The following is an 18,475-nucleotide window of genomic DNA, read 5'->3' on the forward strand; positions in this document are numbered from 1 at the left end:
ATCGTTTCTTTCATTCGTTTTTGCATGTCTCAAGTCCATCACGCACAGTTGTATCAAAACGATCAAGTTGATCTAGCCTTGACTCATTGCGTTCAATATTCACTTTTATGTTATCAATATCAAGTTTTATTTTCATATATATTTCGTTTAATACGTCCAGCTGAGTGACAATTTGATTTTTCGTATTGTCCACTGATTTAGCTAAAGAACCAATATCCAATGACAAATCAAAACAACGGTGACAAAACCATTTTAATCCTTTAGAATTTTTCAAAATTTCCAAAATGTCATCATTAATTTCACATTTGTTGTGGGCGCAAGACTTGCAACATGCACAAATCAACAACTCCTTACTCGGAACTACTTTTGCACACTTCGTACAGCTGTAACGCGAGCTCATTGTATTTGTTGTATCTAATATTATAATTAGCTTCAGCCAGATTTTTAACAGCAGATAATTTATTCAATCACGTGACAATAATTCGAAACAAAACTTTATCAAATTTAACGAAAAAAACAAAATTTTATGAATTAAATTTAATACCAGCTTATTCTAGAAAATTTACTACTGCAATTTACGAAATTGTTAACATTAAATAACTACTTTTAACCGAGAAGAAAGCAGAAATAACAGCTAAAACAACAAATTCAAACAACAACCAATGTATCCAAATGTATATATATATATACATATATATATATATATATATATATATATATGAAATTTGGGTACTGACTTTTGTATTCACAATTATTAAAAATATATCACTGTATCCCCACATTTTCCGCATTGTTGATTTTTTAGCAAAGTTTTTCAATTTTTCGAGTAGTTATTTTATCTATATCATTCAATTTATTCAAATTAATAGTAAAATTTCTAATTATTTTTGACTGCATTTTTCATATATACATTTACATAAAAGCTTTTTACGGTAACCTTTACCATCATCAATGTAATACTGTTTGTGGTATTGTTATGTAGTTTATCCGGTATTTGTAGTATTTTTAACAAAGGAACTCTAAGCTCCATTGTTACTTTGTGTGAGTAAATTCTTTGTTGGTAGAAAGGTTACAGCATGTTGTTAGATGTTTATTACAGGGTTTCTATTTTCTATTGATAAAGCCTCTGCCATTCTCAATTTTTTTATATTACGGTTGTAACATAACACTTTGGTATTTGAGTTTAATATTTTCTTTGTTACTTTTACAACACAGAATATATCGGATTTTATGAAGAAGGTTAACAATGCCTACACAAAATGGTGCATTAACAAATTATCTAATGGATTCACACCAAATAAAAATAACAAGAGAAATTATAGCGTTAGCAAGATATACTGAAAGACATAATAAAATATTGGTTGAAAGTATACGCTCCTGCAAATTGCCTCATATTTGCAGACTACCCATTATCACATCACAGCTGTTCAACACACTGCGACTCGTTATAGCCATACTTTGTGATGATCAAATTGAAATTCTTGAACTAACTGTGTGCCATGAAACCAACCCGCTGTCCTCAAGACAATATAAAAGAAATAAATATTCTGACAATTTACGCTGCTATTTAAATGAGTTATAAATATTGCTCAATTATTATTAATACGTTTGAGATATCTTTTGTTGGTTTTTATAACAATTTTAATCTATCTCTATTTTATGTCCAATAGCCAATCTCTTTTAATGGTAAATTGATAAACTTTGTTATAAGGTTATCATATGGGATTTATTGTGACAGAAAAAAACAATAACGCTTATTTAAATATATTGCACTTGCCACCCCAATGAGCAAAGTAGTCCACTCTTATCATTACCCTATTATCTTATTGAATTATTTTAACTCTTTTATTATAATTTTCAGCGTATGTTTTATTGGAAGATAGAATGAGGTCTCAATTATTATTATTATTTCAATTATTATTATTATTATTGCTGTTGTTGATGATGTTGTTGTTATTATCATTATTATTATCATCATCATCATTGTTAGATTGCTGGCGGATCCAATTTACGTTATTGTTGCTCATCCTTCGAGTTGGAAGTGTTATTGGGTGTTGTGGAAAGTTTCTAAGTGGTTAATTGCCCCGTCTTTGTTGTGCATAGCGAGTCTACGCGATAGTGTTGTCGTAGTCATTCTTATATAGGAGGTAAGAGATTAATTAATTAGGAACCTTCTAGATCAGAAAAGAAAGTGTGAAGTGCAAGTTTTTTTAAATAAAAAAATGAAAAAGATAAACTCCGATTGAGTATTTCGAGCATTACGCCTCGTTTGGATAAGCCATGCTCAAGACTCACACTAAAATTAAATGTAGCATTATTTCTAATGTCCTTGGTACGTTAAAAAAATTCCGGTTTATTATTATTCATTATTCATTATTGTTAGCAAGTGATATTTGTTCATTGTAAAAGATGCAATTACAATTTGTTTCATTTTTGACATAAAAATTGATGATATGAGATACGCGTGAGAATACGGTTTATGCAAACATCAATGTAAAACGAACGATAATTTTTAATTTGAAGTTATAACATTTATTAAAATATATAATAAATTATTTTAAGTAACAATTTTAATACACCTATACATAGTCAAGTGTGGTAACGGTAGTTGTCTAAGTTTAATAGTTATTCTATGAAGTATGTTATACTAACTATGTGTAGCTGTTACGTAATTATAAGAAATAATAATTATATATATATATAATATGTAACAAAATTTTCAGTAGTGGTTCGTGGCTGAGACACCCATCTTTTAAGTGGTCCTTGAATCTCAAAAGGTTGAGAAGCGCTGTTCTAGATAGCAACAAAAAATTTTATACAACAATCAGCAGCACTACAACCTAAGAACCGCAGAAGCCATTTTTATCGAATCTGAAAAACCTTCTATCAACATCCGAAAACAAATCAAGACAACACTTCCAACTCGAAGAATGAATGATCAACAATAACGTTAGTCGGATCTGCCAACAACAATCTAACAATGATGATTATGATAATGATAATAACAACATCATCAATAACACCAGCAATAATATAAATAACAATAGTAATAATAATGACAATAATAATAATAAGAACAATAATAACGACGATAATAATAATAAATTGAACCAATTTCGAGACTCACAATTTTGACGCTGTTTTGCCACCTTGACAACTATTGTTCAATATTTAAAAATTATCAAGTTTTTTGTTATTAAAACATTTCGTTAGATTTTATGTTATTTTTCGAATTTATTTGTATATATTTTTAATAATATATATACTAAAAATACTATAATATACTAAAAACCCACAATTTTGAAAGAAAATTATTTTTTTTAGAATGAAAAAAAGCAATTGAAAAAAAGCTATTGAAAAAAAGCAATTCATGTTTATCCAATAATTTTTCATCGAGATAACAATCTATCTCTTGTTCAAATTAATATATTTTAATCGCTATAACAGCAATGATTGCCAAAATAAATTTTACGTTAATAATAATTAACCATAACATTGTTTTAGGAATAAAAAAAGTGATGGTTTAAACGAAAATTACAATAGTCGGCTAATTGCCGACTATCAATTTTTGGCTGGATATTCGGTTCGTCTCTGTTAAAAAAGTATAAATTGCAAAGGTTTTTAAGTAAGCATTCGAAAATTTTTATAAAATTTTTTATCGTCCACTTATACAAATAATTCAAAATTTAAATTCAGGGAGGAAAAAACTATGCAACAATTCGTAAAATAATATTAATTAAATGAAGTTAATATAAATAACAATATTTTAAAATAAATATTTAATTGACATTATTAAATAGCAAGAATGTATACGATATATAATGAAAATTCAAATAAATTATAATATGTTTATGAACTTACTTAAGTGCATGTTAAACTGCAAAATAATAACTTTAATTAAATTTAAGGATAACCAATCCACGTTGGGTTATAGTAAAATTTTGAATCAAAAAATTTTCCAAGCGCCGTGTTCTTCGTGGGATACTTGCTGTAATAAAAGGTAGTTGTGTTGGCCAACCAGCCAGACCACCACGAAAATGTTCCAGTTGACGTGATAACTGCATCACTTTTCGATATCAAGCACATGTCGAAGATGGCATCATGTTTTTCTGAAATTACGAATTTCGTGTTTTCAAAAGTTTGAGTTGAAGTTAACTTTCTAATAGTTTCATTTACCCATTTCGTATCTTCGCTGCACAAAAAATAGATGATGAACGATTTAGAATTTTTGTTGAATAATTTGTAGATGTAATTGGCTGTGTAGTTTATGTACTTCACATCAACCACAGTGCGTCTAGACGCTACAAAATCACCTCTCCTAATGTGCACTCCAACAGTTTTTGTCGGATATTCAGATGGGATGTTGCTTTTATGTTCCATAATAAACCTGTCAACGACTTCAAGGGTTTTGTGTTTGAAGGAGAATTCGCGCTTTAATTTGCTCTCGTATCCCACAGTGTATAAGTAACTTTCAAAATATCCACTAATCAGTATTATCTGGGTGTTTTTCATCTCAATGTCAAAATGAGGAAAACTGAAAATTGGGTCAAAAACAACCGGTGTAAACCGTTCTCTTAAAACCTGAGATCGATTTTTGTCGTAGAGAAAATTATTTGGCAATCTTGGTAACGTTGAATCGTTGAAATATTTATCGATCCATCCATATGGAATATCGGTTGGTAGAACTGCCGTTCTGTTGGAATGTTCAGCAACGTAAAAGAGAGCAGCTAAAACGAACATCAAGTTACCCAGTCTTCAGCCGTTGAAAACATCACTGGCTATGGAAACTAATTTTGTCTCGTTAAGTGGTAAAATTTTTGTTGCAATTTTTTGTTTACTGAAAATTGATAGCACCAAATTTTTACTCTTTAAAATTTTTTCTTCAATAGAATACATGGAAAAGTTGTCCCAAACAGTGTAAAACGCTAAAAAACAAATTAATAAAAAAAATGAAATTTTCAGCATGCCTTGATTATTTTTGGACGACATAATTCATAATTTATCTCACTGAAAAAATGGAAATTTTTGTTATAATCTAAATAGTAGCAACATCAAAAGTGAGTTATATTGAAATGTATGGTCCTACCGCTGAAGCATCATATGATATTGTTAATTTGGAGGTAAATCTATAATAAAAGATGCATTCATAAATAATTAACAAATCTAACAGAGAGAGAAAGAGAGAGAGAGAGAGAGAGAGAGAGAGAGCAATAACCACAATTTTATGATTATTCAAATATATATGATGTTAGATCCATGCGTCTGTGTACTTGATATGCATTCATTTATTATTGTTAAAGTTATTATTATATAAATGACATATACAAGTGTATGATATATATCTGAATAAACATAAGCATATATATTATTACAAATTATTATTACAAATCAATTTGTACACCACCAATTACAAAAAGGTTTCAAAGACTGTCATAGAGAGGTTAAGCTCTCATCACAATTAAAACACTCCCTTGGCGTGCGTCAGTTTCTATAGATTCTTTACATCTTTCTACAGAATCGCTATCAAACCATAGTGCAGCATTTGTCTGTTTAGCATTTGTCAGCATTTGCATAGGCAACAAATTTCAGAAATTCGTTTTATTTTACTAGTCAACACAGCAAATTCGTGGTCAACATCATCAGTTTGGCATTTATTCGCCATAGGAGAATCCGCTAGTGCTTCAACAAAACATCTTTCATTCAGGTCCTTCCACGATCTGACATAAGCTTTCACCAACTTTTGGCAAACTTTAGTCAATGCCACTTTCACGCTTAATAACTGTAATCTGAGTACATTGAACACAGATCACTCTTCGTATCTAGAATTAGAAAATTGTGTGAACAAATCACTAGATCTAACGTACTTCCAGACACATGTGTTTGTTGGAACATATCAAATATTTCATGTAATGGTAGAGTAATAGAACTATCTCTCTTCTCAACGTGAATGTTAAAATCACCCATAAGTACAACTTGAGCCTCCAACATTGTAATAAATTTCAACATAAAAATCAACTCTTCAAAGATTACTGAAGTCATTTGTTCTCAACTAAGTCTATAGAGAGTAATTAAACAGTAATTAAATCGTCAAGTGTTTAACTATTTTTTCTATTATATATTATATACTGTTCAATTTTTGACGTGATGTTTTCCATTCTTATCATCTGGCTTTCTATTTTTGCGTCAATTACGGCCGATTGCTGTTCTGTTTTGAAATACATCTGTTCTCTGAGTTCTCGCAATTGTTGTTCAATTTTAGCATCAATTTGATCTTTCGTTTGTTTTATTGACTGTTGTTCAATTTTTGTATCAATTTGATTTCTCGCCCATTTTCTTTCTGTAGATTGTTGTTTTATTATTATACTCGTTTATTATGAACAAACAATAAATTTGTTACATAATGGAGAATTCCAAAAGAATAAATCTTAACGAAGCGGAATCCCCAACAAGCTGTGTTGCTGGTATCGTTAGAGGTAGTACCGTTAATTTGGTGTTTGCCCCAGCAGTTACAACTACATTTAATTCGACATCCTGATCGCCAAACTCAAACTCATCTGGATTTTCGTTTTCGTTAACAAGGGCTTCCGTTAGACGTGCTATCAAAGCTCCTCTGTATCCACTTGTAGCAAGATTTCGTTTTTGTAATTCTTCTTTGAGTTGCACCAATTTAAGTTGATGTAGTTTCGTTATGTTGTTTTTACAAAATAACATGTCGACAAAAAATCCAAATGTTTCAACAACGATGCTCGCTTATTTTCCACCGAAGATCCCCTTATGATACCAATGTTAAAACTGGCCGGTTGACAACGCGTTCGTTTCATCCCAGTGGAAAATAGCAACACGAAATCGTTTCATTTGTTTACAAGTCAATTAATCAATAATCAGTTGGTGTTTTTTGAATTAGTGGTAACTAGTTTTCAGTTTAAATTTATGTTATGGATAGCAAAAACGTTTTTTCAGATTTTTCGGAGGATTTGACTGCTGGGGGCTGGGTTGGTGGCTTGTGGATATTGAAGAAATGAACCGATAAATTTTTCTTCTGTTTCTGGATGGCAAAGAAGACTCAAATGCCATTTAGGAAGTAAAAGTCTGCTGCCATGCTGATAATTAAAAACTGTTGGAACAATGTTAATTGAATACCAGACTAATTGTTTATATTTTATTAATAATTTTCAATATTTTCGATTTTATTTTCATTAGTGGAATTAGTTATCTAACTTTTGTTTTTTGGTTATATTTATGTTGTGTGTAGGGTTTCATTGAAATGGTTGGGTGGTGTGCCTGCCAGTTGGTTTTACGCTTGTCTGACATTCATATTTAAAGTTATTCAGTTTTAATAATTGTTTACTGTTCGCCGTAGTTGGAACTGTCTGACCTGAAAACGAACTGTTTAACTTTATGTTCCGTACATGCCATGTCTCTTCCGACAAATACTTTAAAAGTTAATTATAAAAATAATAATAATAATAAATTTATAAATTAATTAGGATTGCCAATCTCACAGGCTTGCTAGCTATTAATTTTTTCGATCAAAATTGATATTTATGTAAAATATTAAAAACGATTTTGCTCTAAGAAAACTTAAAAAATTGAAAATTTTGATGTAAAATATTAAAAACGATTTTGCTCTAAGAAAGCTTAAAAAATTGAAAATTTTGAAAAAATTTTATTTAAAATTTTCTGGTTTTGTGCATGTGTTTCATTTAATGGTCTGATCTCGCATTATCTTGATACAGATTTCGTTACATGTAATGTACTGTAGCTCGAAAATGTGTTACAATAAATAAAAAAATTTTCATTCTGTAAGTTAAACTTTCAAACAACAATCAAGATATAAAACACGAAAAATGAGCCTTATAATTAAAAAAAATATTGGTTACATTAAGTAAAAGTGAAATAAATTATAATTATAAAAAGATTAGCTACGCAAAGTAGAAATTAAATAGAGCTTTGAAAATATAAGCAATCAAAGAAAAAAAATAAAATGGATAGATAAATCTATGAAATTAAAAAACAAGACAAAAACGATAACTTTAAATATCATTATTTCACATTATTGTTTCGTTTGCAATTTTCTTTAAATTTGAAATATTTACTCAACAAGAAAGTTTATTTTAGATACACTGAAATTGATCCTATCTGTAGCCCGTACGAGAGATTATTTTCTTTTGTGTCCTCAACTTTTTAATTTTTTTTCTCTTCAATGTACTTTTAAAAATTGCACTATTTAAAAAACTTCTTGGTAATTTAATTGAAATTTGAATTTAAAACATACAACTTGTAAAACAAGGCGGTCAATTTTAATTTGCGCGTGGTTGTCAGACGGTCTTGGCTCTGCTGATCTCGATAAATGAATATAATTCATATACCAATAAGCATCATAAAATATACTATAAAAATATACCATAAGAATAGCAAGAGTGATATGTAATAATGAAATTAAAACGAGCGATGTTCAATAGAGATGCATGAAACAAAATGTTAGCAAAGAAGTTTGGTTAATAAACTTTTTTTTATTTGAAATCATTTCTTTGTTTGTCATAATGTTCATGTTTAACATATCATCCACTGTTAATTTAACGAAACTTGTGTTCATTGTTAGTTTTATGTATAATATACTTTGTTAATTTTGCTGAAACTTGTAAAAGTTATCAGAAATTTATTTTGTTTCTTTTAGACAAGTTTTTTGGAAAGTATTTGCAGATATTCTTTTGTGAACTACCTTACGCAATTTATCTACCCAGAGGCGTATTTACAAAAACTGTGGCCCTAGGCGCACGACCAATTTGGGGCCCTCTCGCCTATAAGGCGATCAATGATCAAAATACAACAATAGTTAGAACACTCATACCCATGTATTATTTAACATGCATAGATACTACAGCTATAGATACTAGTTAAAAATTATAATTGTCAGTTTATTACAGTTATATAACTTTTTTCCTGCTCTTCAATTTCGCGAAGGAGTCAATGTGCGCATTGAAATCGTATTCTAATGTCTCCTTTGATTCAATGCATAAAATAAACAAATCTCCAAGCTTACATTGGCTGATGGAATTCCGCAAGTAATTCTTGATCTTTTTCAACACAGAAAATGACCGTTCTCCAGTTGCGTTTGATATAGGAATGGTGAGAAAGATTCTTAGAAGGGTTTCCACATTGGGAAATGTACATTGTAGTCCACCCACCACTATAAGCTGGTACATCTCTACCGCAGATTTTGCGCCTTTTTCCTTAGCGAAATGCAAAAACTGTTTGATTTCATCGCCAGCGGTATCAGAATTAACATCGTCTTTGTATTCTTCGATCAAGGCCGAGATCTTTGTGTTCATGTCATCTACCTTGTCCTTGAAAAATAGACTGAACAAATCATGTATACCTTTGTATGCTTCGATTCTGTGATCAAGTTCCATGATCAATTTATCAGAAATGTCGTTTACTGTGTTAACAATAAAATTATCACGACCAGTTAAAATAACTTCCGCTTCAATGCTTTCATCAGAAAACGGTTTTCGCTTTTTCTTGCGGCTCACTTCATCTTGATATTTACAGTCTTTCGGATCCTCGTTAATAAGCAATGCTGCTCGTTTTTCAATACGAGTGAAATCGTTTCGGACTTCATTGTTAATAAAAAGCTTCAGTGATTCTAGAAGATTTAAACCAGAATCAAGATATAAATTTGAATTTTGCAGGGATTTGCTGGTTGCATTCATCCGCTGTAAAATTGTATCCCAAAGAACAGTCATCAATGCAGTTTCAAAAAGATCCATTTTATTAGCAAGAGCATTAGCCTCATTTCTTACAGACGCCTTTTAAAGATCCATTTTATTAGCAAGAGCATTAGCCTCATTTCTTACACACGCCTTTTGATCACGACCTTCGGCTGCTTGAAAAAGAGCTTCCTGAATACCAATGTAGTTCTGATGCAATGCAAACACTGCATCCGCTCTAGCTGACCACCTTGTGTCCGATACTTTCTTTATGGTGCATCCACTTTTGACTAGATGACTTTTAAGTATGTTCCACCTGTGTGTGGATGATGAGAACCACACATAAACTTTTTGAATAAAGTCAAAGTATGATACTGCTGAAAGCGACGATTCTGCAGCCGAATTACCAACTAGATTTAAGCTATGGCTAGAGCAGGGAATGTAAACTGCATTGGGACTGTGTGCCTTGATTCGCGCTTGCAAGCCAGAGTATCTGCCAGACATGTAAGAAGCATTGTCGTAGCTCTGTCCCCCGCATTTTGTGATATCTAACCCCCATTTCTTCAAAGTGTCTAGTATCACTTGCTCCAGATTTTGAGCGTTATGAGCATAGATGTCAACAAAAGTTAAAATTCGTTCTTTAATTTCACTATCAATGAGAACATATCTGAGTATCACAGTTAACTGGTCCACGTGGCTAACATCAGGTGTTGAATCAACAATCAAGAAAAATATATCGATTTCTTTACTTCTGAAATAAACTGATCTCTGACAGCGTTGCCCATTATTTCAATAAATTCGTCACAAGTAGCATATGACAAATAACTAACAGAACCACTTCCCTTGTTACCGTATCGCGCAATATGATTTGCTAAGAAAGGGTCAAATTTTGACAAATAATTCAAGCAACTAGTAAAGTTGCCGTCATTGTTGTCATGACCACGAAAAGCCAAATCTTGAGAGGAAAGAAACTGTACAGTTGCTACAATCCTTCGTAGAACTTCTATCCAGTATTGCCTTTCATCATCTGACTGTTTCGCCATTTGTTTGTCAATACGCCCGTTTGCGTTTAAGCGTTTAGCCAAAGTGCACATTGCTTGAACATGGCCATACGAATTTTCATGTTCAGAAATTTTCGCGGCAATATTTTTCCAATCTGAACACCCATTTGTTGAAAATTGACTAGCTTTATTTGGAAACAGTTTGCATACATAACAATAAACACTTCCACTAGTTTCATTGAACACTAACCATTCACGTCTTTCTTTTTGGCCATTCGCCTTGGTCAAGTAAAAGTTATGTTCAGACAAATGACGAAAATATTGTCTGCCACCATCTGTCATCAACATGCTAGCGCGTGAAAAGTCGCCAACATTTTTTGGTTTGAAATCCAAAACATAATTACGCATGGTTTCTGTCAAATTCGCTGGCCACATAGCAATATCTGTCAAAATTTTACTACAGTTGCTATCAACAGTTTCAATACTCGCGACCTCTATAGAACCTTCAGCCGGCGGTTCAGATTCTGGCAATTCTGTTGGATAGGACTCAGAATCCATACTGGCTGTTGCCGAGACGACTGCACTTTGATTACCAGCTGTTATTTCTGTTTAAGTAGTTTCTGATGATGGGGTTACCGGTCGTTTCGCTAAAAATGTCAACAAGGCGTCTTCGTTTTTCGCATCTTCTGCTTTTCTTTTCTTTTGAATATCACGTTTTTTTGCATCTGAGGGATATTGTCTCATAGACATTGTTTTAATGAAACGATTGTGTTGCAATCAGCAGCAGAAAGGAAAAATGATCATTCATCCACACAGTGAAATTATTAAAATAGTGTAATAAACTGGCAATTAACAATTAGTTATTGCAAAAAATTAAAATTTGAATTGAAATTTTTAATTGAAATCTGTGACGTAAAATGCGCCAACAGTGGTCGAATTTTACCGCAATTCAAAAGTTTGTTTACATTTTTAATTTAGGGTTGAGCGAAAATTCGCGCGCGCATTTTTGGCAACGCATAAATTGTTGTTTGTATATTTTTTTTTCATACGTTGTTCAAAAATATTTAGAAATAATTATGAAATATATTATCTGAAATTGTAAAATTAATTTTTTTCAAACTTATTAAATTTTTTTGTGCGAAATATTTTGAAGCCTCCAAAAAACTCATTTTTCAAGTTTTGGGGGCCCCTAAAATCTGGGGGCCCTAGGCGCGTGCCTAGTGCGCCTATGCCTAAATTCGCCACTGAATCTACCCGATGTTTCATTTACGTTACTAATATTTGTAACATTTGTAATCCTGCTGAATGTGTTCACCGTTTATTTGGGTACAAATATGACATGAGATAAACGAGTCTGCCCATCGTGCTTCTGCATTGGCGGATTCAAGAGATTCCAACTGAACTTGTCCGCAACTTACAGACAACCAATTGTAACTATGCGAAATTTTATGAAATATTTCAAGTTTGTCATCAAACAACTGAACTTATAAGAGATTGTATGTGTTAAGTTTTATGTTTTATATTAAAACATTATGATTTATATTATACATTTGGACCAAATGTTCTTTGCTTTGTATGTAACTTCACTTTTTCCTTTTCGGTTGATCCGGTGAATAATAAACAAGTCGAGAATGTTGCTTGGTTTATTTCTCTTCTTTTAATGTCTTTCAATATTATACCAATTAATTAAACGATCTACGTGACAAGAAATTTAACAGGTTATGGGACCCAGATAACGTTTTTCTTAATTAATTGATTTGACGAAGAAAATTTAGAATAAAGAAATATCGGAAGATTCTTTTGTGAAGACTGAAGTGAAGAGGAAGCACGTGCTTCTTCATTCTCTGAAAATCGATATTTTGCTTCTAATTAAAAGGTCAAATTGAAAAAACAAGGAAGAAATTGATTTAACAAAAGTGCAAATCAAACACATAGAAGGCAAAAGTAATTGGTTGAACTGGAAATCGAGGGTTTGTATAATACTACGCGGCATTCCTGATGCAATGGATGTAGTAAATGGCAAATTAAAAGTTCCAGATGAATCAAACGATGACTCAAATAAAGATGAGATTGCAAAATATCAAACTGCTTTGAACAGATTCAACAGAGCAGATTGTAGTGCTATGATTGTTCTGTCAACCAACATGACCGATGAAAAGTTCGTTCATTCAGTAATGCCAGAGATGTTTGGTTAGAACTTCACAGATTGTATGATGAAGTTAATGAAGATAAAGCATACAACTTGTGCATGAAGTTCTTTAGTTATAAAATGGATGAAAGCGATGATGTTGTCACTCATGTCACAAAACTCAAGAATCTTTGGAAAGATTTAAAGGTTGAGTTAGGAAAAGATGAAAACAGTGACTTGTTGCTGATGTGCCAAATAATTGAAACTCTGCCAAAAAATTATTTTTCATTTGCTGCAAGTTGGAGATTGTTGAACAAGACTGAAAGAACAGTCGAAACACTCACAGATCAACTGTGTAGCTATGAGAAATCTTTGGAAGGCAAAACAGAATGTAATAAAGTATTATTTGTCAAAGCAACAACTAGAAGGTCATCATCACTAAACATGAATGGTCAAAAACAAGATAAATTTGTCAGCAAACCAAAGCGACTGATATGTCATTATTGCAAATTGCCAGGTCACATTGTAAGAAATTGTGAAAAATGGCATTCTGATGGTAGACCAGCAAAACCAAGAAATAACAATCTACGCGATGACAATAAGTCACTAGTTGTTATGGAATCAAGTGTTTTTGCAATTGATGAGTCAGCGTACACTGATTAAATTGGTTATGAAACGTGAACTAAACATCGTTATACATGTAGACAGTGAATTATGTGAAGTATGTGTCTATGGAAAGTTACATCGATTGAAATTTGGAACTCGAGTAAGAGCATCAAGACCAGGAGAATTAATTCACACAGATGTATGTGGTCCTTTTTGCTTCTCATTTCAAAATTACAGATACTTTGTTTTGTTCAAAGATGATTTCACAGGCTACAGATTTGTTTACTTTGTTAAACAAAAATCAGATGTACCAGAAAGACTCAGACAAATGCTTGCAGAGTCAAGATCAGCTGGTCATAAAGTCTCAGAAGTATTAAGTGACAATAGAGGTGAATTTGACAACAAAGAAGTCAGATCAATTTTGCAAAAAGAAGGAGTTAGACAACGCTTAACTATGCCTTATACACCTCAGCAGAATGGATGCAGTGAGCGTGATAATCGAACGCTACTTGAAGCAGCAAGAGCCATGAGACTGGCTAATGAAGAACTGCCTCAGGCCCTTTGGGCTGAATTAATTAATACTGCTGCTTACATACTCAACCGAACTGGACCATCTTCTGTAAAAGGGAAATCACCGTATGAAGTGTGGTTTAACAAGAAACCTAAGATAACACATCTACGAATCATTGGTAGCAAAGCCTATGTTCATATTCCTATGCAGAAACTACGTAAAATGGATACTAAAGCTGTAAAGGATATCCTCGTTGGATATGAAGGTGACGATGGCTACAAAATTTTTGTTCAACCAGGAAATAAAATGCTTCGATCAAGAGATGTTATTTTTGATGTGTCAAAACATATTTCAGTGATTTTGCAAGAAGAAAGTTGTTCAGATGATACAGTTTCGATTGATGTTGAAATCAAAGATGACAATAAAGAAACTTTGATTAAAAACAATATTTCAACTGATGAAGATGTTCACAACCGTAGTTCAGTTTCATTTGATGAAGAAGATCAATCTGACTGTTGTAATCAAAAGACCAAAGGTATGGTTTTACGTGACAGGAATAATATCAAAAAGCCATCTCGTTATGATCCTTTCGTTATGTCTGCATTATGTGAAGTACTTGAACCAGAGAGCTACAAAGATGCCATTCAAAGTGATGAAAAAAATGAATGGATTAAAGCCATGAACAGTGAAATGCAGTCATTAAAGGAAAATCAAACGTTGGATTTGGTAAGTCTTCCAAAAGGTCATAAGGCAATACCATGCAAATGGGTCTACAAGGTAAAACACAATCCAGATAGTTCTGTTGAACGTTTTAAAGCCAGGCTAGTGGTAAAAGGTTTTTCTCAGAAAAAGGGAATTGACTATGAAGAAACCTATAGTCCTGTAGTCCGAAGTTCAACTCTAAGAAGTGTTGGTGCAAATGAAAAGATGTCACTCATGCAGTTTGATGTGTCAACAGCATTTCTATACAGCAAACTAGATGAAGATATTTACATGGAGCAACCTGCAGGTTTTAAAGATAATTCAGGAAAAGTCTGTAAACTCAAGCGAAGTCTCTATAGACTTAAACAAGCTCCAAGATGTTGGAACAAACGCTTTGCTGAATTCTTGAAAAAGAGACATTTCAAACAAAGCGATGCAGATACTTGTTTGTTCATTAGAATACAGAGAGGAAAGAAACTCATACTTGCACTGTATGTTGATGATGGACTAGTTGCAGGAACCAATAAAGAAGAACTAAAAATATTTGAAAAAGAATTAAAGTCAGAGTTCAAGATAACATTTAAACCTGCAACATATTTACTTGGATTAGAGATTAATCAAGATGAGAAGGGAAATATTAATGTCAGTCAGTCATCCTATACAAGAATGATTTTTGAAAAGTTTAGGATGAGTCAGTGTAAATCCTGTACAACTCCGATTACAAAATCTGAGGAGTTCAATGAAAACAAAAATGAACATGAGGAAGTGAAATTTCCTTACAGATCAGCAGTTGGTGCATTGATGTACTTGGTGACGGGAACAAGACCAGATATTGCATATGCAGTTGGAGTAGCATCAAGAAGTTTGGAGAAACCCAGCAAGTTCAATGTAGCACAAGTCAAGCAAATTTTCAGATATTTGCAAGGCACAGCTGATGTCGGTATTGTTTACAAGTCTGGTCAAAACAATACACTTATAGCCTACAGTGATGCAGATCATGGAGGAGATAAATCTAGTGGAAGATCGACATCAGGTGTGATCTGTATGTTTGGAGGAAACGTGATCAGTTGGTTTAGCCAACGTCAACCCTCAGTTGCGATTTCAACTACTGAAGCAGAAATCGTTGCCGCAAGTGAAGCAGCTCGTGAAGTGATATGGCTCAAATGATTGTTGAGCGACATTGTAGATCTAAAGAAAAAACCAAAAATTTTTGTCGACAATGAAGCAGCAATTTGTTTAGCACACAATCCAGAACTTCACAGAAGAACAAAGCATATCCACATTAGACATTTCTTTGTCAGAGAAAAAGTTGAAGAAGAAGAAGTTTCAGTTGAACGAGTTGCAACAGAACTTCAAGTTGCTGATGCTCTGACAAAACCAATGGTAAAACCAAGACTAAAGAATCTTCTGATGTGTGCGATGGGTCTTCAGAACATTTAGGTTAAGGCCATCTAATGTTTTAAATAAAATGAGAAGATGTTAAGTTTTATGTTTTATATTAAAACATTATGATTTATAATATACATTTATTTTTCTTTAGACCAAATGTTCTTTGCTTTGTATGTAACTTCACTTTTTCTTTTTCTGTTGATCCAGTGCATAATAAACGAAGCGAGAACGTTGCTTAGTTTTTTTCTCTTCTTTTGATGTCTTTTAATTATATCAATTAATTAAACGATCTACGTAACAAGAAATTTAACAAAATTGACTTGTAATAATAATTTAGAATAATATATATGCTTGTGTTTATTCAGATATATAGCACACACATGTATATGTTATTTATATAATAATAACTTTAACAATAATATATGAAGGCATATCAAGTACACAGACGCATGGATCTAACATCATATATATTTAAATAATCATAAAATTACGGTTATTGCTCTCTCTCTCTCCTCTCTCTCTCCTCTCTCTCTTTCTCTGTTAGATTTGTTATTATTTATGATTGCATCTCTTATAGATTTATCTCCAAATTAACAATATCAAATGATGCTTCAGCAGTAGGTCCATACATTTTAATATAACTCACTTTTGATGTTGCTACTATTAATGTTATAACAAAAATTTCCATTTTTTCAGTGAGATAAATTATGAATGATGTCGTCCAAAAATAATCAAAGCTTGCTGAAAATTTCATTTTTTTTATTATTTTGTTTTTTGGCGTTTTACACTGTTTGGGACAACTTTTCAATGTATTCTATTGAAGAAAAAATTTTAAAGAGTAAAAATTTGGTGATATCAATTTTCAATAAACAAAAAGTTGCAACAAAAATTTTACCACTTAACGAGACAAAATTAGTTTCCATAGCCAGTGATGTTTTCAACGGCAGAAGATTGGGTAACTTGATGTTCGTTTTAGCTGCTCTCTTTTACGTTGCTGAACATTCCAACAGAACGGCAGTTCTACCAACCGATATTCCATATGGATGGATCGATAAATATTTCAACGATTCAACGTTACCAAGATTGCCAAATAATTTTCTCTACGACAAAAATCGATCTCAGGTTTTAAGAGAACGGTTTTCACCGGTTGTTTTTGATCCAATTTTTAGCTATCCTCATTTTGACCCTAAGATAAAAAACACCCAGATAATACTGATTAGTGGATATTTTGAAAGTTACTTATACACTGTGGGATACGAGAGCAAATTAAAGCGTAACTTCTCCTTCAAGCAAAAAACCCTTGAAGTCGTTGACAAGTTTATTGAGGAACTTAAGAGCAACATCACATCTGAATATCCAATAAAAACTGTTGGAATGCACATAAGGAGAGGTGATTTTATAACGTCTGGATACACTGTGGTTGATGTGGAGTACATAAACTACACAACCAATTACATCTACAAATTATTCAACAAAAATTCTAAATCGTTCATCATCTATTTTTTGTGCAGCGAAGATACAAAATGGGTAAATGAAACTATTAGGAATTTAACATCAACTCAAGCTTTAAATAACACAAAATTTGTAATTTCGGAAAAACATGATGCTCTCTTCGACATGTGCTTGATATCGAAAAGTGATGCAGTTATCACGTCAACTGGAACATTTTCGTGGTGGTCTGGCTGGTTGGCCAACACAACTACCTTCTATTACAGCAAGTATCCCACGAAGAACACGGCGCTTGGAAAATTTTACTATAACCCAACGTGGATTGGTTATCCTTAAATTTATTTAAAATTGTTATTTTGCAGTTTAACAAGTACTCGAGTAAGTTCATAAACAAATTTTATTTGTATTTTAATTACATATCGTATACATTCTTGTTATTTAATTATGTTAATTAAAGATTTATTTTAAAATTTTGTTATTTATAGTAACTTTATTTAATTAATATTATTTTACGAATTATTGCATAGTTTTTTCTATCCTGAGTTTAAATTTTGAATTATTTGTATAAGTGAACGATAAAAAATTTTATAAAAATTTTCAAATGCTTACTTAACAACTTTTGGCAATTTATACTTTTTTAACAGAGACGAACCAAATATCCAGCCGAAAATTGATAGTCGGCTATTCAGCGATTAGCCAACTATTGTAATTTTCGTTTAAACCATCACTTTTTTTATTCCTTAAACAATGTTATGGTTAATTATTATTAGTGTAGAATTTATTTTGGCAATCATTGCTGTTATAGCCGTTAAAATATATTAATTTGAACAAGAGATAGATTGTTATCTCGATGAAAAATTATTGGATAAACATGAATTGCTTTTTTTCAATAGCTTGTTTTTCATTCTAAAAAAAATAATTTTCTTTCAAAATTGTGGGTTTTTAGTATTTAAATACTGGATTTACTTCACTATTAAGT

The 18,475-nt window shown here is 31.9% G+C and overlaps 4 protein-coding genes across 4 annotated transcripts; 1 reads left to right on the forward strand and 3 right to left on the reverse strand.

Moving 5' to 3' along the window:
- Positions 1–3,903: 3,903 nt before the first annotated feature.
- HELRODRAFT_164388 (hypothetical protein) lies at positions 3,904–6,039 on the reverse strand (the record flags this gene model as incomplete). Its single annotated transcript, XM_009029338.1, has 2 exons — positions 3,904–4,727; positions 5,865–6,039. 2 exons carry the CDS (start codon positions 6,037–6,039, stop codon positions 3,904–3,906), a joined length of 999 nt encoding a protein of 332 aa, XP_009027586.1.
- A 354-nt stretch (positions 6,040–6,393) lies between these two features.
- Positions 6,394–6,711, reverse strand: HELRODRAFT_164389 (hypothetical protein; the record flags this gene model as incomplete). The annotated part of the gene is made up of 1 exon (XM_009029339.1): positions 6,394–6,711. The coding sequence occupies one exon, from the start codon at positions 6,709–6,711 to the stop codon at positions 6,394–6,396; it is 318 nt and encodes a 105-aa protein (XP_009027587.1).
- A 2,216-nt stretch (positions 6,712–8,927) lies between these two features.
- Positions 8,928–9,206, reverse strand: HELRODRAFT_68869 (hypothetical protein; the record flags this gene model as incomplete). Its single annotated transcript, XM_009028968.1, has 1 exon — positions 8,928–9,206. The coding sequence occupies one exon, from the start codon at positions 9,204–9,206 to the stop codon at positions 8,928–8,930; it is 279 nt and encodes a 92-aa protein (XP_009027216.1).
- Positions 9,207–16,761: 7,555 nt separating this feature from the next.
- On the forward strand, positions 16,762–17,832 carry HELRODRAFT_164391 (hypothetical protein; the record flags this gene model as incomplete). The annotated part of the gene is made up of 1 exon (XM_009029340.1): positions 16,762–17,832. One exon carries the CDS (start codon positions 16,762–16,764, stop codon positions 17,830–17,832), a length of 1,071 nt encoding a protein of 356 aa, XP_009027588.1.
- Positions 17,833–18,475: the final 643 nt, after the last annotated feature.

This window comes from Helobdella robusta (genome assembly GCF_000326865.2).
Source record: "Helobdella robusta unplaced genomic scaffold HELROscaffold_6, whole genome shotgun sequence".
In the NCBI taxonomy this organism is placed as follows: Eukaryota; Metazoa; Annelida; class Clitellata; order Rhynchobdellida; family Glossiphoniidae; genus Helobdella; species Helobdella robusta.